Source organism: Aquarana catesbeiana, linkage group LG06 (assembly GCF_042186555.1).
Source record: "Aquarana catesbeiana isolate 2022-GZ linkage group LG06, ASM4218655v1, whole genome shotgun sequence".
Classification (NCBI taxonomy): domain Eukaryota; kingdom Metazoa; phylum Chordata; class Amphibia; order Anura; family Ranidae; genus Aquarana; species Aquarana catesbeiana.
Genome location: NC_133329.1, coordinates 47078478 through 47102303, shown reverse-complemented (window position 1 = coordinate 47102303; position 23826 = coordinate 47078478). Strand labels below are relative to the sequence as shown.

The following is a 23826-nucleotide window of genomic DNA, read 5'->3' as shown; positions in this document are numbered from 1 at the left end:
CTGGGAGGAGGTGGCTGTGGATCATGTCGTCCTTGGTGACCCAGAGGACTCTGGACCGAATGCCTCAGCAAACCTACGCTGCATGGCCTCCCTGATCCTGCAAAGCCTACAGAAGGATCCTCGTATTAGTGGTATTAAGGGGAGTGATGATTACTGGCTGGCAACCCTCCTTGATCCACGTTACAAGGGTAAGGTTGCGGAATTTATCTTGCCGTCACAGAGGAAGCAGAGGATGAAACATCTTCGTGAGGCCTTGCAGAAAAGTTTGTACAACGCGTTCCCAGAGCCTGGGAGGTTACAATTTCTTGGTCCTGGACAACGTGTTGCTGAGGCTTCGGTCAGTCGGAGAAGGAGTGGTGGAGAAGGTGGCCGTCTGAGCGATGCATTCAGACAATTTTTTGGTCCGCAGCCCCAAGGTCTCCAGCAACCATCGCGAGCGTCTGATTCACATGGTGCAGGATTACCTAGGGGCAAGATCAGACTTGGACACCTTTCCCACCGAAAATCTGGATTACTGGGTCTTGAGTAGGGATGAGCTTCGAGTTCGAGTCGAACTCATGTTCAACTCCAACATTGGCTGTTCGCAAGTTCGCCGAACAGCGAACAATTTGGGGTGTTCGCGGAAAATTCGAATGCCGCGGAACACCCTTTAAAAGTCTATGGGAGAAATCAAAAGTGCTAATTTTAAAGGCTTATATGCAAGTTATTGTCATAAAAAGTGTTTGGGGACCTGGGTCCTGCCCTAGGGGACATGGATCAATGCAAAAAAAAGTTTTAAAAACGGCCGTTTTTTCAGGAGCAGTGATTTTAATAATGCTTAACCACTTCAATACCAGGCACTTAGACACCTTCCCGCCCAGCCCAATTTTCACCCTTCAGTGCAGTCGCAATTTGAATGACAATTGCGCGGTCATGCTACACTGTACCCAAACAAATTTTTTATCATTTTGTTTCCACAAATAGAGCTTTCTTTTGGTGGTATTTGATCACCTCTGTGGTTTTTATTTTTTGCGCAACAAATAAAAAAAAAAAAGAAAATTTTGAAAAAAAACAAGTTTTTCTTTGTTTCTGTTAAAACTTTTTGTAAATAAGTACGTTTTCTTCTTCAATGACGGGCACTGATATGGCTGCACTGACGGGCACTGATACAGCGGCACTGATGGGCACCGATGAGGTGGCACCAATGAGGTGGCACTGATGAGGTGGCACTGACGGGCACTGATGATGGGCACTGATAGGCGGCACTGATGGGCACTGATAGGTGGCACTGATGGGCACTGATAGGTGGCACTGGTATGCGGCACTGATGGGCACTCATAGGTGGCATGGATGGGCACTTATAGGCGGCACTGATGGGCACTCATAGGTGGCATTGATGGGCACTCGTAGGTGGCATTGATGGTTACTTATGGGTGGCACTGATAGTTGGCACAGATGGGCATGGATGGGCACTGATATATGGGCACTGAAGGGCACGGATGGGCACTGACAGGTGGCATGAATGGACACTGATGGGTGGCACTGATGGCAGTGCTTGTTTGCAGTGATGCCCCTAAGGGTGGCATTGCTGGGCATCACTGCAACATGATGGTGCCAATTAGTGCCCATTTGTGGGCACTGATTGGCACAGATTTGGCACACTGGGCACATGTTGATGGCCATGGGGAACATACCTGGCCATCCACATGTTGCCCCTTCCCTGGTGGTCCCAGTGGCGATCCCTGGTGGTCCAGTGTGGTGATCTGTGGGGGGGCTGCACTGATAAACAATCAGCGCAGGCCCCCCCTGCCAGGAGAGCCACCGATCGGCTCTCCTCTACTTGCATCTGTCAGACGCGAGTGAGGAAGAGCTGATCAACGGCTCTTCCTATTGACATCGTGATCAGCCGTGATTGGACACGGCTGATCACGTGGTAAAGAGCCTCCGCCGGAGGCTCTTTACCAAGATCAGTGGAGCGGTGTGTCAGACTGACACACCGCTCCATCAATCTCCGCGATGCGCGCCCCCGGGGGCGCGCTGCGGCATGTTATCCTGCTGGACGTCATATGACGTCCAGTCAGGATAACAGAACCACTTCCCGGATGTCAATCCGCCATAGGACGGGTGGGAAGTGGTTAAAGTCAAACAATAAAAGTGTAATATCCCTTTAAATTTCGTAGCTGGGGGGTGTCTATAGTATGCCTGTAAAGGGGCGCATGTTTCCCGTGTTTAGAACAGTCTGACAGCAAAATGACATTTCGAAGGAAAAAAAGCCATTTAAAACTACCCGCGGCTATTGCATTGCTGACAATACACATAGAAGTTCATTGATAAAAACGGCATGGGAATTCCCCACAGGGCAACCCCGATCCAAAATTAAAAAAAAAAAATGACGTGGGAGTCCCCCTAAATTCCATACAAGGCCCTTCAGGTCTGGTATGGATATTAAGGGGAACCCCGCGCCAAAAAAATCCGAGCACGCAACCTGGCAGGCCGCAGGAAAAAAGGGGGGGATGAGAGTGCGCTCCCCCCTCCTGAACCGTACCAGGCCACATGCCCTCAACATTGGGAGGGTGCTTTGTCCCCATGTTGATGAGGACAAGGGCCTCATCCCCACAACCCTGGCCGGTGGTTGTGGGGGTCTGCGGGTGGGGAGCTTATCGGAATCTGGAAGCCCCCTTTAACAAGGGAGACCCCAGATCCCGCCCCCCCCCTGTGTGAAATGGTAAGGGGGTACTTACCCCTACCATTTCACTAAAAAACTGTCAAAAATGTTAAAAATGACAAGAGACAGTTTTTGACAATTCCTTTATTTAAATGCTTCTTCTATCTTCCTTCATCTTCTTCTTCTGGTTCTTCTGGCTCTTCTGGTTCTTCCTCCGGCGTTCTCGTCCAGCATCTCCTCTGCGGCGTCTTCTATCTTCTTCTCCTCGGGCCGCTCCGCACCCATGGCATGGGGGGGAGGCTCCCGCTCTTCTCTTCATCTTCTTCTTCATCCTCTTCTCTTCTATCTTCTTCTCTTCTTCTCTTCTTCATTTTCTTCTCCGGGCCGCTCCGCACCCATGCTGGCATGGAGGGAGGCTCCCGCTGTGTGATGGCGTCTCTTCGTCTGACGGTTCTTAAATAACGGGGGGCAGGGCCACCCGGTGACCCCGCCCCCCTCTGACGCACTGTGACTTGACGGGACTTCCCTGTGACGTCACGGGGAATGCCACAGGAAAGTCCCGTCAAGTCACCGTGCGTCAGAGGGGGGCGGGGTCACCGGGTGGCCCCGCCCCCCGTTATTTAAGACCAGTCAGACGAAGAGACGCCGTCACACAGCGGGAGCCTCCCTCCATGCCAGCATGGGTGCGGAGCGGCCCGGAGAAGAAAATGAAGAAGAGAAGAAGAGAAGAAGGAAGAAGAGAAGAGGATGAAGAAGAAGATGAAGAGAAGAGCGGGAGCCTCCCCCATGCATGGGTGTGGAGCGGCCTGAGGAGAAGAAGATAGAAGACGCCGCAGAGGAGATGCTGGACGAGAACGCCGGAGGAAGAACCAGAAGAGCCAGAAGAACCAGAAGAAGAAGATGGAGGATAGAAGAAGCATTTAAATAAAGGAATTGTCAAAAACTGTCTCTTGTCATTTTTAACATTTTTGACAGTTTTTTAGTGAAATGATAGGGGTAAGTACCCCCTTACCATTTCACACAGGGGGGGCCGGGATCTGGGGGTCCCCTTGTTAAAGGGGGCTTCCAGATTCTGATAAGCTCCCCGCCCGCAGACCCCCACAACCACCGGCCAGGGTTGTGGGGATGAGGCCCTTGTCCTCATCAACATGGGGACAAGGTGTTTTGGGGGGCTACCCCAAAGCACCCTCCCAATGTTGAGGGCATGTGGCCTGGTACGGTTCAGGAGGGGGGGGCGCACTCTCGTCCCCCCCTCTTTTCCTGCGGCCTGCCAGGTTGCGTGCTCGGATAAGGTTCTGGTATGGATTTTTGGGGGGACCCCACACCGTTTTTTTTTTTTTTTTTTGGCGCGGGGTTCCCCTTAAAATCCATACCAGACCTGAAGGGTCTGGTATGGAATTTAGGGGGAACCCCACGTCATTTTTTTTTTTAAATTTTGGCCGGGGTTCCCCTTAATATCCATACCAGACCTGAAGGGCCTTGTATGGAATTTAGGGGGACTCCCACGTCATTTTTTTTTTTTTTTTTTGGTTTGGGGTTGCCCTGTGGGGAATTCCCATGCCGTTTTTATCAATGAACTTCTAAGTGTATTGTCGGCAATGCAATAGCTGCGGGTAGTTTTAAATGGCTTTTTTTCCTTCGAAATGTCATTTTGCTGTCAGACTGTTCTAAACACGGGAAACATGCGCCCCTTTACAGGCATACTATAGACACCCCCCAGCTACAAAATTTAAAGGGATATTACACTTTTATTGTTTGACTTTAAGCATTATTAAAATCACTGCTCCTGAAAAAACGGCCGTTTTTAAAACTTTTTTTTGCAGTGACCCATGTCCCCTGGGGCAGGACCCGGGTCCCCAAACACTTTTTATGACAATAACTTGCATATTAGCCTTTAAAATTAGCACTTTTGATTATTCATGTTCGTGTCCCATAGACTTTAACGGTGTTCGCGTGTTCGAACGAACTTTTTTCCTGTTCACATGTTCTGGTGCGAACCGAACAGGGGGGTGTTCGGCTCATCCCTAGTCTTGAGGATGGATCACTGGCCAGAGCTTGCACAGTATGCAATTGAGCTACTGGCCTGTCCTGCATCCAGCATTCTTTCAGGACGCACATTCAGTGCTGCTGGAGGCTTTGTAACCGATCACAGGGTGCGCCTGTCCACCGAATTGGTCGATCGGCTGACCTTCATAAAAATGAATCAGTCTTGGATCACCAGCTACCAAGCACCTGATGCTGATGTAACCGATTGATTTTTTTTATTTTTTAATGTGAGATCCCTTCAAGACTGCCTATGCTGTTGCTGAGTGACTATCCTGTTATGCTGAGTTACAATCCTCTTCCACCTCAATTTTCATGCTGATAGCCTGTAAGAACATTTTTGGTTCTGGGCACCGCCACCGGTGGCCAAGGACCAATTTTTTTGCCCCTGTTTAACAGGGGCGTGTAAGTACAATTTTTAAACCAATACTTTGCAGCAGGGCTCATTCCTGCGCTCCAACTATAGTATCTGTGAGGGGTTGCAGTGTAGTGGCACCAGCACCAGTGCCCAAGGCCCACATTTTCAGCCCCTGTTTAGCAGGGGTGTATAATTACAATTTTTGATGCAATACTTTGCAGCAGGGCTCATTCCTGTGCTCCAACTATAGCATCTGTGAGGGGTTGCAGTGTTGTGGCACCAGTGCCTAAGGCCCAATTTTTCTGCCCCTGTTCAACAGGGACATGTAATTACAATTCTTGATCTAATATTTGACAGCAGGGCCCATTCCTGCGCCCACCAAGAGTAACTGTGAGGGCTTACAGCGTTGTGGTAACACCAACACCTAAGGCCCAAATTTCTGTAGAGTATATAGGGCAGGCCCCTACTTTCGAACATCCAACTTACAAAGGACTCCTACTTGCAAATGGAAGGAGACAACAGGAAGTGAGATGAAATCTACCCCTAGGAAGGGAAATTCTCTCCTGTAAGAGTTAATATGGGAAAAACGTCTTCACTGATGCTTTATCACCAATCCTTGTTTCACTAAAAACCCCAAGTTTTCAAAAAATATTTGTCATTGGGACAAAAAGTGAGGTGAAATCTTCTGAAGAGGTGCACAGACAGCAAAACAAATGTTACATGGGTGATAACCCTTCCCTATGTTTTCCAAAAAGCTTAAAAATAGATTTTTTGGCTGGAGCTACACTTTAAAAATGTACCAGTTCAAAATTACAAACAGATTCTACTTACGGTAACAACAAACCTAGAGTCCCTGTCTTGTTTGCACCGCCTGTATACTGCTGTTCAGAGTATATAGGGCCTGGGGGGCCCCACGCCTTTCCTTTTTTTAATTTGGGTGCAGGGTTCCCCTTAATATCCATACAAGGCCCAAAGGGCCTGGTAATGGACTGGGGGGTACCCATGCCGTTTGTCTCACTGATTTTCATCCATATTGCCGGGACCCGACATTACATTAAAGCCGCAAGCAGTTTTAAATGACTTTTATTCCTTTAAAAATGTCATTTTGTGCAGGGACTGTTTTAAGCACGGGAAACACGCGCCACTTTACAGGCATACTATAGACACCCCCCAGGTACGATATTTAAAGGAATATTTCACTTTTTTTTCACTTTAAGCATCATTAAAATCACTGTTCCCGAAAAAACTGCCGTTTTTAAAACTTTTTTTTGCATTGATACATGTCCCCTGGGGCAGGACCCGGGTCCCCAAACCCTTTTTAGGACAATAACTTGCATATTAGCCTTTAAAATTAGCACTTTTGATTTCAAACGTTTGAGTCCCATAGACTTTAATGGTCTTCTAAAGTTTGCGCGAACTTTCGGTCCGTTCGCAGGATCTGGTGCGAACCGAACCGGGGGGTGTTCGGCTCATCCCTACTCTGGAGTCAATGAAGACCAAGAATCAACTAACCCACCCCAAGCATAAGGGTGTGATAGGCTTACCAGACCTTAGGAATTACCATTGTGCTTGCCACCTATCCAGGATACTAGACTGGAATATACATGATAAAATCAAACAATGGGTTGATTTGGAGGCTTCTTTCCACCTTACTCTGGCTACTTCCAAAACATATCCCAACCGAACTTTGTCTACATCCACTAATTGGACATACGAAGCTTTAATGATATTTGCAGATCCACATCCCTGTCATCAGTACCTGGCCCACTCACCCCTCTTCGTCTCAATCCAGACTTCCCTCGCGGCATGCACCATCACTTTTTGAAAGGTAGGTGGCCATATAAAACTCGGTACACAACTTTTTCACACAAGGTAGATTTTTTTTTTGTTTAATTATTTTTTATTAAGGAAAAGAAAATAGAAATAAATGGTACAATGTACAACATACAATACAGAGAAAAAGTACATGGGTGGACAAGCGTATTATGCCTTATTCCATCAAGCAGTTAAATGAGTATTGAACAAAAAGCACCAACTTCCTGCTTAACATAGTCAGTCAAATTTCTGTAGCTACTATCGTTACAAAAAGTATTCAAAAATTTAACTAGTTGTCAGTAGTAGAATCGTCCTCCCTAATATGGGTTTAATATGGGCATTGGTGTCTTGGTTATATAACGACCATATACTGACAAAGTACCATTAAGAATCTTAAACATAACAACGAATAAATAACAAGGAAAGAGTATAGAGAGAATAGAAGAAAAAATAGTGAGGATGGAGGGGGGGAAGGATAGAGGGGGGGGGGTTGCCTCGGTCCGGACTCCTATTATACAATATTCACCATCTAAAACAGTTTACTTAGGGTTTGACATAATTTCCGCAAATGCAGTTGTGTATTTAAAGGCAAACCAGCAGGACCATATTTTTTTACATAATCAGATTTATTCCTAAGCGAGAAGGTAAGATCTTCCATATAATATGTACAATCAACTTCCATTAGCCATTGGCGTAAAGTAGGTATATTTTTTGTTTCCAGAATCTGGGGATAAGTGCTTTAGCAGCATTAAGGAGGTGAGGGGTTATAGATTTCTTATATGCACCCACTGATTTGCCTGTACAATGTAATAGTACAACAAACGGATCATTAGGAACCTCAGATCCTTGAATCTCTTTAATCCAGTGAAGGATAGACAACCAGAATGGTCGTATCAGCGGGCAGAACCACCAGATGTGGGCATGGGTTGCACACTTCCCACATCCCCGCCAGCACAGAGGGGAGATGTGTGGAAAGTATTTATGAAGAAGGACTGGCGTGTAATGCCATCTTGTTACAAGCTTATAGTTCACTTCAGCTGTTTTAGTGGCTGAGGAAGTAATATGAGACATTATGAGGATAGCGGATTTTTGGGTTGGAGACAGTTCTTTCTGAAGTTCCTTTTCCCAATTGTGTAGGAAAGCCGGATCTCCTGCAGGGTTTAGTGTTTGCATTATTTGATAAAAGTGGGAGACAGGCTTCTCCACTGGTTGTGGCTCGGCCGGAGCTGCTTCAACAGGTGTCAGTTCAGTGACAGGCCTGATGGGTTTAGGAAGAGAATGGATAAAGGCCGCAAGTTGTCTATATCTCCAATGATCCATAGGGGTAGCCATCGAGTCTTGCAGAATTGTATTCAAGGGGATAACTCCCGTCGAGGTAGTGACCTGATGTAGCTGGGTCAACGTCCCCAGGGTCCATGGGTGAGTTTTGAGATCTAAGTTCCCCGGCGGGAAATAGTTATGACCTGTCAGTGGCATGAGGGGAGAATTATAAGGCCAGTTATTTGTTTTACAGAGAGAGTCCCACATCATAAGGGTGGAATGAGTAAGCGGAGAGGTCTTGGATGATAGGGCTCTATATTTCTGAGGGACCCATAGTTGCGTAAAGAGATCAGAGCCACTTAGCTCTGCTTCCAACTCTACCCAAAGCTTAGTTGTTTTATGGAAACTCCAGTCAGAGATTCTGGTCAAGGTGATCGCCATGAAATACTTTTTAAAGTCTGGTAAGGCTAAGCCTCCTTCTTATTTAGATCTATTGAGAAGGGTCCTGGCAATCCTGGGACGCTTTCTGTTCCATATATATTTGCCAACCAGCGATTTTAATATTGTAAAGAAACCTACTGGTATTCCAAACGGGATCATTTGAAATAAAAACAGCAACCTGGGTAGTATATTCATCTTAATGACCCCTATCCTCCCCAACCAGGAATGAGCCATCTGAGACCATTTTTGTAAGTCAGCTTTAAGCACGTTTAATAAAGGCAAGAAGTTTGAGCGAAATAGGGCGCCTGGGTTTGGAGTAAGGTAAATACCCAAATATTTCATTTTGTGTGCCTGCCAGCTAAAGGGAAAGGAACTTTTCAGTTGGGAAGCAGTCTGTTATATTTAGTATTTCTGATTTGGACATATTAATTTTAAAATTGGAGATGACACCATACTTTGCGAATTCTGACATAAGATTAGGGAGAGATATAAGGGGTTGTTGTACATAAAACAAAATGTCGTCTGCATATGCGGCATATTTGTGTTCAGTTGGGCCTATGGTAATCCCATGTATAGAGGGGTTATGTCTCACAGTAGACAAAAAGGGCTCAAGCGATAGGGCGAATAAAATAGGTGAAAAAGGACAGCCCTGTCGAGTGCCGTTATACAGAGTAAATGGGGCATTAAGGGTGCCATTCACTCTTAATTGGGCCGTAGGGAAATTATACAGTGCCTTTATTTGAGTCAATAAGGGAGCCTTAATACCCAGATCAGTGTAGCCATGAGGAAGTCCCAATCCACCCTATCAAACGCTTTTTCAGCATCCGTTGATAATAAGAGGGTGGGTTGGGACGACCCCCGGGTATGTGTTATTAGAGATAGGGTACGAAGGGCATTGTCCCTTGCCTCCCTACCAGGAATGAATCCCGTCTGGTCGGAAGAAATCCACTGCGGGATCAAGGGAAGGAGTCTATTCGCTATAGCTTTAGCATAAATTTTGACGTCAATGTTCAACAGTGAAATAGGACGATAACTTCCACATGCACTGGGGTCTTTGCCAGGTTTGGGAATAATAGTAATGTGTGCGTGGGTAGTTTCAGGCCTGAGGGACTCACCATCAGAGATCGCGTTAGCATAAGAGGTTAAGTGCGGAAGTAAGATATCTGCAAATGTACGGTAATATGCTACAGTATAACCGTCCGGACCTGGGGCTTTACCATTTGCCATGGCTTTTAACCACTTCAGCCCCGGAAGGATTTACCCCCTTCCTGACCAGAGCACTTTTTACAATTTGGCACTGCGTCGCTTTAACTGCTAATTGCGCGGTCATGCAATGCAGTACCCAAACAAAATTTGCGTCCTTTTCTTCCCACAAATAGAGCTTTCTTTTGATCATATTTGATCACCTCTGCCGTTTTTATTTTTTGCGCTATATACGGAAAATTTTGAAAAAAAATGATATTTTCTACTTTTTGTTCTAAAAAAAATCCAATAAACTCAATTTTAGTCATACATTTAAGCCAAAATGTATTCGGCCACATGTCTTTGGTAAAAAAAATGTCAATAAGTGTATATTTATTGGTTTGCGCAAAAGTTATAGCGCTTACAAACTAGGGTACATTTTCTGGAATTTACACAGCCTTTAATTTATGACTGCCTATGTCGTTTCTTGAGGTGCTAAAATGGCAGGGCAGTACAAAACCCCCACAAGTGACCCCATTTTGGAAAGTAGACACCCCAAGGAAATTGCTGAGAGGCATGTTGAGCCCATTGAATATTCATTTTTTTTGTCCCAAGTGATTGAATAATGACAAAAAAAAAAAAAATTACAAAAAAGTTGTCACTAAATGATATATTGATCACACAGGCCATGGGCCTATGTGGAATTGCACCCCAAAATACATTTAGCTGCTTCTCCTGAGTATGGGGATACCACATGTGTGGGACTTTTTAGGAGCCTAGCCGCGTATGGGCCCCGAAAACCAATCACCGCCGACAGGATTTCTAAGGGTGTACATTTTTGATTTCACTCTTCACCGCCTATCACAGTTTCGGAGGCCATGGAATGCCCAGGTGGCACAACCCCCCCCCCCCCAAATGACCCCATTTTGGAAAGTAGACACCCCAAGCTATTTGCTGAGAGGCATGGTGAGTATTTTGCAGCTCTCATTTGTTTTTGAAAATGAAGAAAGACAAGAAAAAAACATTTTTTTTCTTTTTTCAATTTTCAAAACTTTGTGACAAAAAGTGAGGTCTGCAAAATACTCACTATACCTCTCAGCAAATAGCTTGGGGTGTCTACTTTCCAAAATGGGGTCATTTGGGGGTTTTTTTTTGCCACCTGGGCATTCCATGACCTCCGAAACTGTGATAGGCAGTGAAGAGTGAAGTCAAAAATTTACGCCCTTAGAAAGCCTGAAGGCGGTGCTTGGTTTTTGGGGTCCCGTACGCGGCTAGGCTCCCAAAAAGTCCCACACATGTGGTATCCCCATACTCAGGAGAAGCAACAGAATGTATTTTGGGGTGTAATTTCACATATTCCCATGGCATGTTTGAGCAATATATCATTTAGTGACAACTTTGTGCAAAAAAAAAAAAAAATTGTCTCTTTCCCGCAACTTGTGTCACAATATAAAATATTCCATGGACTCGACATGCCTCTCAGCAAATAGCTTGGGGTGTCTACTTTCCAAAATGGGGTCATTTGGGGGGGTTTTGAACTGTCCTGGCATTTTATGCACAACATTTAGAAGCTTATGTCACACATCACCCACTCTTCTAACCACTTGAAGACAAAACCCTTTCTGACACTTTTTGATTACATGAAAAAATTATTTTTTTTTGCAAGAAAATTACTTTGAACCCCCAAACATTATATATTTTTTTAAAGCAAATGCCCTACAGATTAAAATGGTGCATGTTTCATTTTTTTTTTTCACACAGTATTTGCGCAGCGATTTTTCAAACGCATTTTTTGGGGAAAAAACACACTTTTTTAAATTTTAATGCACTAACACACACTATATTGCCCAAATGTTTGATGGAATAAAAAAGATGATCTTAGGCCGAGTACATGGATACCAAACATGACATGCTTTAAAATTGCGCACAAACGTGCAGTAGCGACAAACTAAATACATTTTTAAAAGCTTTAAAAGCCTTTACAGGTTAGCACTTTAGATTTACAGAGGAGGTCTACTGCTAAAATTACTGCCCTCGATCTGACCTTCACGGTGATACCTCACATGCATGGTGCAATTGCTGTTTACATTTGACGCCAGACCGACGCTTGCGTTCGCCTTAGCGTGAGAGCAGGGGGGACAGGGGTGCTTTTTTTTTTTTTTTTTTTTTTTTCTTTATTTTTTTTTGCATTTTTATCTTATTTTTAAACTGTTCCTTTCATTTTTTTTTTTTTAAATCATTTTTGTTGTTATCTCAGGTAATGTAAATATCCCCTATGATAGCAATAGGTAGTGGCAGGTACTCTTTTTTGAAAAAAATGGGGTCTATTAGACCCTAGATTTCTCCTCTGCCCTCAAAGCATCTGACCACACCAAGATCGGTGTGATAAAATGCTTTCCCAATTTCCCAATGGCGCTGTTTACATCAAGCGAAATCTAAGTCATAAAATGCTCGTAGCTTCCGGTTTCTTAGGCCATAGAGATGTTTGGAGCCACTCTGGTCTCTGATCAGCTCTATGGTCAGCTGGCTGAATCACCGGCTGGATTGTCAGGTTCCCTGTTGAGACAGGAGAGCCAGAGAAAAACACGGAAGACGGTGGGGGGGGCATTCCCTCCCGCTGCTTGTAAAAGCAGTCTAGAGGCTAATTAGCTGCTAGGATTGCTTTTACATGAAAGCCCACTGCTGGCTGAAAAGAATGATACCAAGATGATACCTAAACCTGCAGGCATCATTCTGGTATAACCACTCAAAGTCGTGAATGGTGTACCTGAAGACCAAAAAATGGTTAACAATAAAGCACAGTAAACGGTAAAGTATAAAAAATTGCATACCTGAAAAGCAAACATGATAAAACATAATAACAATAAAACATTGCAGAATAGAATACAGTAAAAAAGAGCAGAACAATAGAGAGAATAGAGAGAGAGAGAACAATAAAACGACAACTATTTTTTTTTATTTTATATTTTTGTTTGTGTTTTTTTTTTTTTTTTACACTTTTTTTTGTAACTGTAGCCAGTTCCAGGTGCAATGGCATCTTGGGAGACCCTGTGAAAGTGTGCCTAGTCTGTGCAGTGCTGTACCCTACGCTAATACTCAACTAGTGAATGGTAGCGTTCAAAACATTCACCAATGCAAAGACCAGGATTGTCAGGACAGGAGGGAAAATAATAGCGGGTGTCACGCCTATATCCGCGCTTGCTGCAGACACAACATCTTTTTTGGGGGGGTTCGTTGGGTAGGGCTACTCGGGAGGACATAAAGAAAATGCCTCTCATGCAGCTGACTGCATTTGGTTGGGGATGTGAATGGGGGAATTACGGGCGCTGCAGAAGTGGTGGGTTACCAATTAAGATTGGCGAATGCAGCAGGAAGGGCACTATGGGCACGACGGGCCTGTATTTGTCTTCTTGGTGGCAGCGGGACACCACTTGTGCTTGCCACCTCACCAGCTTGAACTGCACTTATGGGACTTGCCACGTCACCAAGTGTTACTTCAGTGCTGGTTTGACTACGACCGAGGTGTACTAGGCCACTGGTGCTTGCCAGTTCACCAAAAACTGTTAGCGATCTCAGGGATCAGGCCTGACTCTGCGAACGCTGCAGTTATGCATTTAGTGTTTTGTAAGTGACAGTGATCGATCGATACTGCACTTGGGTGGGCTGGGCCGGGCCAGGCGGAGGGGCAAAACGCAGGTGCTAGCAGGTATCTGGGCTGATCCCCCTAACACTGCGTTTTTGGGAACCCTAAACTGCTGGGGACGCCAGTATAGATCTGATCGGATCAGATATTGATCCGTTCAGATACTATACCACTAAGGGAGGTGTACGGTGCGTGCGTGGGTGTTAGCGGTACTGGCGCTAATCTGACGCTGCCTGGGGCTGGTGCTTGCCATTTCATCAAAACGCTACCAAAAAAACTGTTAGCGATCGCAGGGATCAGGCCTGACTCTGCGAATGCTGCAGTTATGCGTTTAGTGTTGTGTAAGTGACAGTGACCGATCGATACTGCACTTGGGTGGGATGGGCTGGGCCGGGCGGAGGGGCAAAACGCAGGTGCTAGCAGGTATCTGGGCTGATCCCACTAACACTGCGTTTTTGGGAACCCTAAACTTCTGGGGACGCTAGTATAGATCTGATCGGATCAGATATTGATCCGTTCAGATACTATACCACTAAGGGAGGCGTATGCTGCGTGCGTGGGTGTTAGCAGTACTGGCGTTAATCTGACGCTGCCTGGGGCGACGCATATCACCGCCGGGCGATCAGGGGGCAAAACCTTTATTCGGTAATAAACAGCAGGTGCCCTGACACTATAAAAAATAAACGAACTAACCAGCGTCAACCGTAACAGTTATACGGTGATCAGTGGTGAAAGGGTTAACTAGGGGGCAGTCAAGGGGTTAAAACATTTATTAGGTAGTATATGGGGGTCCCTGTCGCTATAAAACGCTGACGGCGAACCTAAATATTTACCTCCCTAACTAGCGTCACCAGCGACACTAATACAGCGATCAGAAAAATGATCGCTTAGTGACACTGGTGACGGGGGGTGATCAAGGGGTTAAAACTTTATTAGGGGGGGTTAGGGGGGTATCCTAGACCTACAGGGGGCTAACACTAACTGTCCTAACACTTCTAACTGTCACAAACTGACACCATGCAGTAATCAGAAAAAAAAAACACTGCTTGGTGTCAGTTTGACAGGGGGGGAGGGGTGATTGGGGGGGATCGGGGGGCGATCGGGGGGGAATCGGGGGTGTAAAGTATGCCTGGCAAGTTCTACTGTGTGTGTTGTGCGGAACGGAAACTGCCGAACCGAGGAGAGATGACATCGCATCCTCTGCCTCTGTGTACAATACAGAGGCAGAGGATGTTTATCATTGGCTGGGAGCGATGATGAGGGGGGGTCCACGATCGGATGGCCTCCCCCTCATCTCTGATTGCTGCCAGACAAAAGCCGACCGCCGCTGGCACCGGGGGGGTCCAATCGGACCCCCCGCCCGCGAGAAGGCATTCACGTACCAGGTACGTGATTTTGCCTGCCCGTGCCGCTCTGTTCACGTATATATGCGTGAGGCGGTCGGCAAGTGGTTAATGAAACGCGTAACTCCGCAGTGGTGAGCTCCCCATCCAGAGTGTCTAGTATATCAGGTGATAGTCTGGGTAGGTTAGCTTGGGCTAAATATTCCCTGATAAGCTTAGTTTTAGTGTCTCGATCTGTTACTGAGTGTTGGACGTGGTATAAGTGTTGATAGAATTCCCGAAACTCTTTAGCTATTGATGGCGTGTCATGAACCAAATCATCTGCAGTGTTTTTAATTTTAGCTATAAAGGTGGCTGTTTTCTTTTGTTGCAGTGAACGTGCCAATAGTCTACTCGGTTTATTACCCCATTCGTAAAAACGTTGGGCCACTATGCGAGCTTGTTGTTTTTGTTCTATGTGGAAAAGAGACTTTAATTCTTCCCTTTTCAAAGTCAAATTGTGAAATACCATTTGCGATTGGTTCGCTTTATGTGATTGTTCAAGGTCCTTAATCTCATTTAGCAACTTAGATTGTTGGAATATCTGTTCCTTCTTTTTTCTAGACCCCATTTCTATGAGCTTTCCTCTAATATGGGCCTTGTGCGCCTCCCATAGTGTGCCTGATGAAATGTCAGGGTGTTTATTTTCAGCAAAGTAAAGGGATAAATTCTCACCTATTTGTTTTCTATCTATTTCCTCATCTATGAGATGTTCGTTAAGCTTCCAATTGGCAAATCTGTGTGGTAGGGAGGGGATTTTAATGGTCAGTGTGATTGGGGCATGATCTGATAGAGGAGATGAGTCAATATGAGTGTTGGTAGGGAGTGAAAGATGGTGGTGATCAATGAGAAAAAAGTCTATTCTGGAGTAGGTGTGATGTACCTGCGAAAAATGGGTATAATCTTTCGTACGCGGGTGCATAATTCTCCATATATCAACCAACTGGGATTCGTGTAGGCGTTTGCTAATAAACAGTAACCGTTTATGTGGAATATTAGTTCTGCCTCTAGACGTGTCTATGTCAGGTTCTAATGGGGTATTAAAATCTCCAGCCAGGAGGACACACCCGCGTGCGAAATCTCTAAGTTTTTTAAGAGTGGAGGCAATAAAGTCTGCTTGGTCTCGGTTGGGTGCATATATAGTTGCCAGATTGCAGGCCATACTACCCAGGTTGCCTCTAATGAACAGAAAACGTCCAAGTGGATCGCTTAACATGGTTTCAAATGTGAACGGGGTGCCCCTGCGGAACCCAATGGTCACACCTTTAGCTTTGTGTACATCCGATAAGATATAGTACCACATGGGGTACTGTTGAGAAAAAAGTTTTACCCGTGTTGAGTAAGTGAGGTGGGTCTCCTGCAGAAAAACAATGTCTCCCCGCAGGCGACCCAGCTCCCTGTATAAGTTGTGCCTTTTCCCCAGGGCGTACAGCCCCCGTACATTAAAAGAGATAAGATTTACCTTAGCCATGAAGACCAGCAAGGGGAACCCACGTCCACTGTAACCTGAGGAGCCGGACCTGAGGTGGGGAAGAAGAGTTTGAGAGGGGGATGGACGGGGTGGGGGGAGGTGAAAAAAAGTAAAGAAGTTATAAGAAAGAAAAGGAAAAAAGAACGATCAATATCCATTACCAAATGAAATTTAGACCATTCGGGGGGGGGGTGGTCAAGAAGTGCACGCATTGAACTGCGGTGCATGGTGGGGCACACCAGCGGCAAAACAACCCCACACCCGTCGCCCAAATATGAGCTGGGGCATGGGATGTCAGCCGGCATGGCACCCCATAAACAGGGGAGTGAAGGTCTCCGTGCATATGCACACGGTCACCAAGGTTGGCGTGGGCGTCGTCGGGTTGCTCCGGCGCCAACACCAAAACATCACAAAGTGATAATTGCAAATATCAAGGCACTTATGGTGCGTCATAGCCACAATGACCCGATCATGAAAGGCCAAACGTTACCCGGAGCTTAAAACATATAACACTTGTTAATGAATAAAAAACCCCTATAACAAAAAGGGAACATATATAAAAAGAAACAAAATAAACAAAATTATAGCCTAACATAAGATTGTCATGGCTACGCCATGTAGACATACAGCTGAGGGGCTAAACAATAACCGTCAAAGTCTGTGTTATTACCAGGCTACGTAAGACCCATTGAAAGGCAGATGCGACCCTAATCGGTCAGCAATGGAGTGGGCAAAGAGCTTGAGCCATCCAACTCATAGTATCAACCCATTTCGGGTGAACCTCCAGAAGCAGAAGAGCGATTTTTACGATCATTCTTTTGCCATCTTGATTCGGCATTAGCAGGCAGAGGTGGGATGTGATCTTTCCAGTCGGGAAGCTCCGGCGGAGAAATGTTAACATCCATACAGAATTTTTCCAGCTCCTCGGGGAATCGGAGAATCGCAGTCTTACCATCCTTGTTAGCGATCAATGCAGCCTGGAACCCCCATCTGTATTTAATCGAGGCAGCTCGCAATTTCTCCGTCAAGGGGCGCAAAGCTCTACGGCGTTCCAGAGTTTCCCTAGCGAGATCTGGGAAAAAAGATAGCATGGCACCATCAAAATCCAGTGAAGCAGCATCTCTAGCTTTTTTCATGATGAGTTCTTTTTCCTCATAATAGTGGATCCTGCAAATGACATCGCGAGGGACATCTGAAGAGAGATTCCGGGGGAGAAGGGCCCTGGGCACTCTGTCTATTTTCAATGGGTAGTCTGCGGCCTGGCCCAGTAAGCCATTAAAAATGCCCCGGACGGAGGGGAGAAGATCCTCATCCCCAGTAGCCTCCGGCAAGCCTCTAATCCGGAGGTTATTCCGCCTGTTGCGGTTTTCCTGGTCCTCAATTTTATACAGCGCCATTCTGTGTGCTATAGTAAGTGCGCGGGTTGAGGTTTGTAAATGTCAAATGGCCGCCGCGTGGCGATCAAGACGCTGTTCTGACTCCTCTACTCTCTCTAAAACATGTGAGAGCACGTTCTAGGCCCAATAGCATGGAAGCCAGCTCAGATTTAGTTGGCAGGTCGCTTACCAGTGCCTCTACTCCTGAACGTCTGGAGGAGTCTTCCTCTCCCTCCGAGCCGGCTGAGGATACTGGAGAGCAGTGTCTGTGTTCAGGCCTGCGTCGGGAGGCGGAGCCTGTACCGGAGCTCATGCCACCAGGAGAGCGGCCTAGGCTGTCCATGTCCTCTGGATCCTCTGGTTCTGTGGCCAGGAACCGTTTAATCAATCCCATGGCAGCTCCTTTTTTAGGCAGGGGCTTCCCAGATCTCTTCCGCATCTTTATAAGGTGGATGGGAGCGAGCAGATCAGTAAAAGTGCTGAAAATAATGTGTCGGCGCCGGAGCACGAGAGAGACACGTCCTCACCGCTGCATAGCCAAACCACGCCCTAGTGACAAGGTAGATTTTTAACACAAAAAACCTCATATCAAGTAGAGAAGGGTCCACTACCTACCCTTGAACTAATACATTACTCTCACACTATATCCACTAACTGGATAGGAAATTCAATGTCTCTAGACCCTAAATCCCCTTTGAAACCCAATGCATTAAAGAAAGTCCTCAATGGCATTTAAGAACAAGGGTTGTTTGCCGGCTAATTATCTGCGGTTTGTGCCACATCCTAAAATAAGAGTTTGAACAAAGACAGTTCTAGGGGAACTGTCTTTGTTCAATGGCATTTAATATCCACTATGCACTCCCTTCTATTTGCAGACACCACCCCCAATTCTGGACTAGCTTGCACAGCCTGAGAAAAAGATCTCCCACTTTCCATATCACCAGAAGATTGGGAACAAATATACTTAAAGATTCATAAGGGCTCTATAAATATATCTACACAAAAACACAGTTACAAAACTCAATTGGGATGGTCCTGTACCTCCACTTTCATCCACAAAATTTGCCCTGACATTTCAGACTTGCTGGAGATGTCTATCCGACTGGGGGACCATCCTGCACATATGGCGGGCATGCCCTAGTATTTAAACCTATTAGGTCCACCATTTTAGCTCAAAAGTGTCCACGTATGAGTTATATTGCACCCCAGTGCAATTCTTACTACACCACTCCTCCCTCCCAGAAAGCATCTATTTTAAATCCCTAGCCATGCACATGGTTATTGCAATGCGTACTGGTCCACTGGAGTACTTCACAAACCCACTTAGTTAAACAATGGCTAGCTAAAGTTAATAAGATATCTGAAATCGAACGTCTGATCAGCATAGCTTGCGATACCCCTTCTAAATTTTCGGCCAAATGGGCATGCTGGACCCATTTCCTGACCACTGCAGAGTACAATGACCTGACGAATCCCACCAAACAACCTACAACTTGAGCTGACCATTGACCTGACCCATTTAGTCTGCTAATAAACGCCAATACCAAGTGTCATTTTCTTTTTTTCTTCCTCCCTCTAGATATAATCCCTCTCATCCATTATCAAACTTCAATCCCAACCCCTTCACCCTGTCTTCCACCATCTGGCAGAGAGAGGGAGAGATAGATCTCCTAGAATCCCTCCCCCCCCCCTTTTAGCAGCTCTTTTCCTTTTTCTTTCCTTCCTCTTCTCTTCCTTGAGCTCTCTCTTTAAATTACAGAGACTTCCCTTTAAATATTACTCAAAGTTTATGACATACTCGAGCTTCATAGACCAACCACATTGTGGATATCTTCCCATCACTTCCTGTGTGAGCTTCATCTCCCCACCTTTCTTATAATTCAAATTACATTTCTAGGTACATTCGATAGTTGTCAATCAACCTAAAACCAAAATAATCGATCAATAGATGGAACCAACCCTGAGACTATTACGCTCACCCCCACCTCTGGGCTAATGGATCCTAAGACTTGCTCGTAGACATGTGCAATTCCTTTTGGTCCAAATACAAATTTGGACAAATTTTGGGTTATTCTGAGATTCGGATGTATCCGAATCTGCGAATGAAATAGTAACAAATAGTAACCAATTTAGTTAGAATCCATTATAATTAGTTTTGTTTATTTGTTTTCTAACGAATTCCATTTTTTCAGAACGATTAGAATTCGGATCGGTAGAAAAATGATTGACCGATTTGAAATCTGTGTGAAGAAATAGCTGGTTGTTAAGCAGCGGGACGGTAAGCCGGTAAAGATAAAGAATGTCGGCAATTGAAAAATGTTTAAAAAAACAGACAAAACACCAAAATTTAAAAAAAATGGCGTGGGGTGCCCCCCAAAATCCACACCAGATCCTTATCTGAGCATGCAACCTGGCAGGTCAGAAAAGGGGGGAGATGGGACCCCCCCTGAACCATACCAGGCCACATGTCCTCAAGATGGGGGGTGGGTGCTTTGGGGCAGGGGGCAGCTCTGAGCCCCCCACCCCAAAGCACCTTGTCCCCATGTTGATGGGAACAAGGGCCTCTTCCCCACAACCCTGGGCTGTGGTTGTCGGGGTCTGCGGGTGGGAGGCTTATTGAAATCTGGCCCCCAGATCCCCCCCCATGTGAATTGGTATCGGGTATCCCAACCCATTCACCAAAAAGGTGTGTCAAAAACTAAAAACCACAAGTAACATTTTTTAACAAGTCCTTTATTAAAAAAAAAAAAAAAAAAATGTGGCCCTCAATGTATTCTTTGACAATCACGACGCCCGCCGGAAAAAATGCAAAAACCGCTCCGCCTCCTGGGAGGCTACCCGCCAACTGCCCGCTCTTCGCTTTGACAGTTCTTATATAGGCAAGGGGCAGGGCCACCCGGCTACATAACCGGGTGGCACTGCCCCTTCTGACATCACATAACCTGGAGATCCTTTAAGCGGAGTAACCCTGTCTTAGGTGGGGTTTATTCATTCTTTTCTTTTTTATTCCTTTGTGATTTGCCTAGATTACGTCTCCTCTAATGATACCTGTTTTGTCACGTGCTTATCTCTGTTAAAGTACCTATACAAATGTTTTTTGTTCTGTAACTATATTTAATATGTACCCCTCTTGTTCATTGATCCAGTTAGTGAAGATAATGATATACATCTAATGATCTATATTCAGTGTTTCTGTATTGTATCATATTTTGCTTGTCCTCTTTTACTTTTAATAAACACTTTATGGAAAAAATATATATATTTGCAGTTTAATCACTACACATCTCTTTTCTGTGCTCTGCAGCACCACAACCACAAGTCAATCTGGAAAAAGGCAATATTACAAAGAACTTATTTGGAACAACTTCAAACAAACAATTGGGAGTATCTCCTTCCCATATATCCTCCAATGGTAAGACCCATTTATGATGGTCACAGGGCATTTGCTGCTAGAGACATCTGGAACAAAGCTAAACACTCTATTACATTTAATGTGCATGTACAAATATGCTGATCATAAGAAACGCCAGGGTTGATTGGCTGAGACACAGCAGCAGGAGCCATTGGCTCCTGCTGCTGTCAATCACAGCCAGTGAGGAAGGAATGGGGGGGTGGGGCTGAACCATGCTGTGTGTGTCTTATAGACACGCAAGGATGGCTCAGGAGTGAGCAAGCACAAGTGCCTCCATAGCAAGTCGCTTACTGTGGTGGCACTCGGGGGGGGGGAGAACCTAGGGGACCCAAGAAGAGGCGGATCGGGGCTGCTCTGTGAAAACCATTACACAGAGAAGGTAAGACTGACATGTTTGTTATTTTATTGGAAAACTCCTGGAAGCTTTAGAATCATATTAATAGTATGGCTGGCACTAAGAGCCTATAATTGAGCACTATGTACCTTTTAGTCAACCTTTTTTCTTTGTATTGATAACTATCCTTACTGTGACCTTACTTTTTTTTTCATATAATATTGGTATGGTAAACCTTCCAAATTGATTTACATTAGAAAACTGAAGCAAAAGTGGAGCAATTCTCGGAATCAACCAATTCCATTACTTTTTAAAAAATTTTTACGGAGGACTGATGCAGGAAAAATGTCCCCTGCTGTGTTCATAAATTAGCCTTAATTTTTGTAAATTAATCTTGTAATGCAAATTTTTTTCTAATAGTAATATCCAGATTTATTGTCTAATTTTGAATATTATTAAAAGGTCCGTCAATCAAAAATGTATTCATGAGTTATGAATAGAAGGCTCAGTTCTAAACTGCTGTTGTTGCATTTGTGGGGCTTTAAGTCTTGTGAATGTTTCTTTTATAGAGATAATATACTTTACAGAATATGCAATGTGATGGGCGGGACTACTCTAGAAGTAGTAGTAAAAATCTGTATAGGAGAACACATAGAAAACAAATGTGGGGTGCTGGAGGCAGAGGGGATTCAATCTATCAGCATTTACTGCATTAAAAATATTAGTTTTGGGTGGACTGACCCTTTCATGTGCTGTATTTATTCAGATTCTCATATCTACTTGTCTATTCCAGAACCTTCACAGTCAAAACAACCTCTGCCCAACATCAGCATGGAAAAGAAAATAAGCAACATCCTGGCAAAACATTTGAAAAAACTGGAAGAGGAGCGCATAAAACAATTTAAAGACTTTCTCTGTTTCAGTGAACCACCTATAAAAGAAGACAAAATTCTCACAGGCGATGTTAAAGATAAATCTGTGGAGGATATGGTTGACCTCATCATTCACCACCATACTGTGGAACATGTGATAAAAACAATAAAAACATTTCTCCTATTTATGAAAGAGAACACTATAAAAACGTTGATTGAGAAAGATTTCAGAGAGGTGAGTAAAAACAAATGCCTACAGTAATAAAACAACTGTTCTCTCTGCCGTAATGCAAAAACAGTTCAATTCAACAAAATGTAAATTTTGATTGTGGGTGGGCACTGGTTGTATTGTGTCTCCATCAGAAACATACTGTAAGTATATAAAAATATAGTGAGCATTTTGCTCCACGTCCACAGAAAATATTTTAGGATACTGTGTATAGTGTATGTGTAGTCTATACAGTAATATGCTGTAAAGGGTGCTGTGCTGCTGAAAACGAAGTAATAAACTACAAAAACTATGTTAAATACAAGTACAATTTGAACACCAGCTGGCAAACAAACACTGATATCAACTACATAAAGCTTCTGAAATGCAACAGTGTATTACTCAAAATGAACACAAGATGAAAATCCAATAACCACTGTATAAACTTCTTAAAGCGCAATAGTGAAATAAAACGTTCAGTGCAAATACACAAATTATGAAGTGACTATATCCACACAGTCTATGAAATCACAAAGTTCTTGAAAGGTATGTAAAGTACATTAATGGTGTTCTCAGAATTCGATAAAAATAAAACGTGATTGTCCTAATCTATATAATGCGAATGCAGTGACACCTCTAACGGGGGGTAGCCTTTTACCTTACGGCTGAAAAGTAACAGCATGAAAATGTAGCAATGGTCTGATTTCCTCTGTGGGTCCTTTCATAGATGTCTGGTGGATCCTATCTCCTGGGGGGGGGGGGGGGTTTCTCCTTGTATAAATCCAGCAAATGGTAGTGGTTGATATACTCCGCTTCCACATACACCCCAGACGTGGTAAAAAAGAAGGGGGGTGGAAGGAGAGGAATGCCCAGATAGTGTAGTATATCTTGTAAAAGGTTTTATTTCATAAAAACACAGTAAAGGTAATACTCACATTTGTTTGTAGTAAAGCAAGTAAAAACTCCACAAGTGCCGAGCTCGTCACCAGTGTCCCTTCAGGTTGCGCCTGTCAGCCAATCCCGATGCCTATTGTCACGGGTCATGTGACTTCATCAGGGGTGAAAGGATAAAAAGTGAGGTGTCATTAAATAGGATAGAAGTGACAGATTAGTGCCATTTTGTTGAGGACCGCATGGCAAACAAAGGTTGCGGACATTTTCAATAAGTCATCCATTGAGTAAACAGGAAGGCTACTAGAAAATGGCCACCACCTTTGTTTGCCATGTGGTCCTCAACATAAATGTCTAGTGTTGCAAAGTCCAAACAACACTATTTGGTAATAGTGTATAAAAATGTTCAACCTGTGAAATATTCTACTCGCTGTGTCTCCTTTTTTGTTATAGGTCTAGGAACACCTGTTCCCCAATGTCAGGGGTAGTTAGAT

At 44.6% G+C, this 23826-nt stretch overlaps 1 protein-coding gene and 1 long non-coding RNA gene across 5 annotated transcripts in view; one reads left to right on the top strand and one right to left on the bottom strand.

The window, feature by feature from the left end:
- Positions 1 to 23491, bottom strand: part of LOC141148372 (uncharacterized) — a 96543-nt gene extending 73052 nt beyond the window's left edge. The window contains exon 1 of the long non-coding RNA XR_012245196.1: positions 23377 to 23491. This is a non-coding gene — a long non-coding RNA (uncharacterized lncRNA). The remainder of the gene's footprint in view (positions 1 to 23376) is intronic.
- Positions 1 to 23826, top strand: part of LOC141148371 (uncharacterized) — a 133524-nt gene that overhangs the window by 79561 nt on the left and 30137 nt on the right. For all 4 annotated transcript variants that reach the window (XM_073635788.1, XM_073635789.1, XM_073635790.1 and 1 more), the window contains 2 exons: positions 20920 to 21027; positions 22155 to 22468. In XM_073635788.1, the coding sequence (XP_073491889.1) occupies positions 20920 to 21027; positions 22155 to 22468 (422 nt within the window). The remainder of the gene's footprint in view (positions 1 to 20919; positions 21028 to 22154; positions 22469 to 23826) is intronic.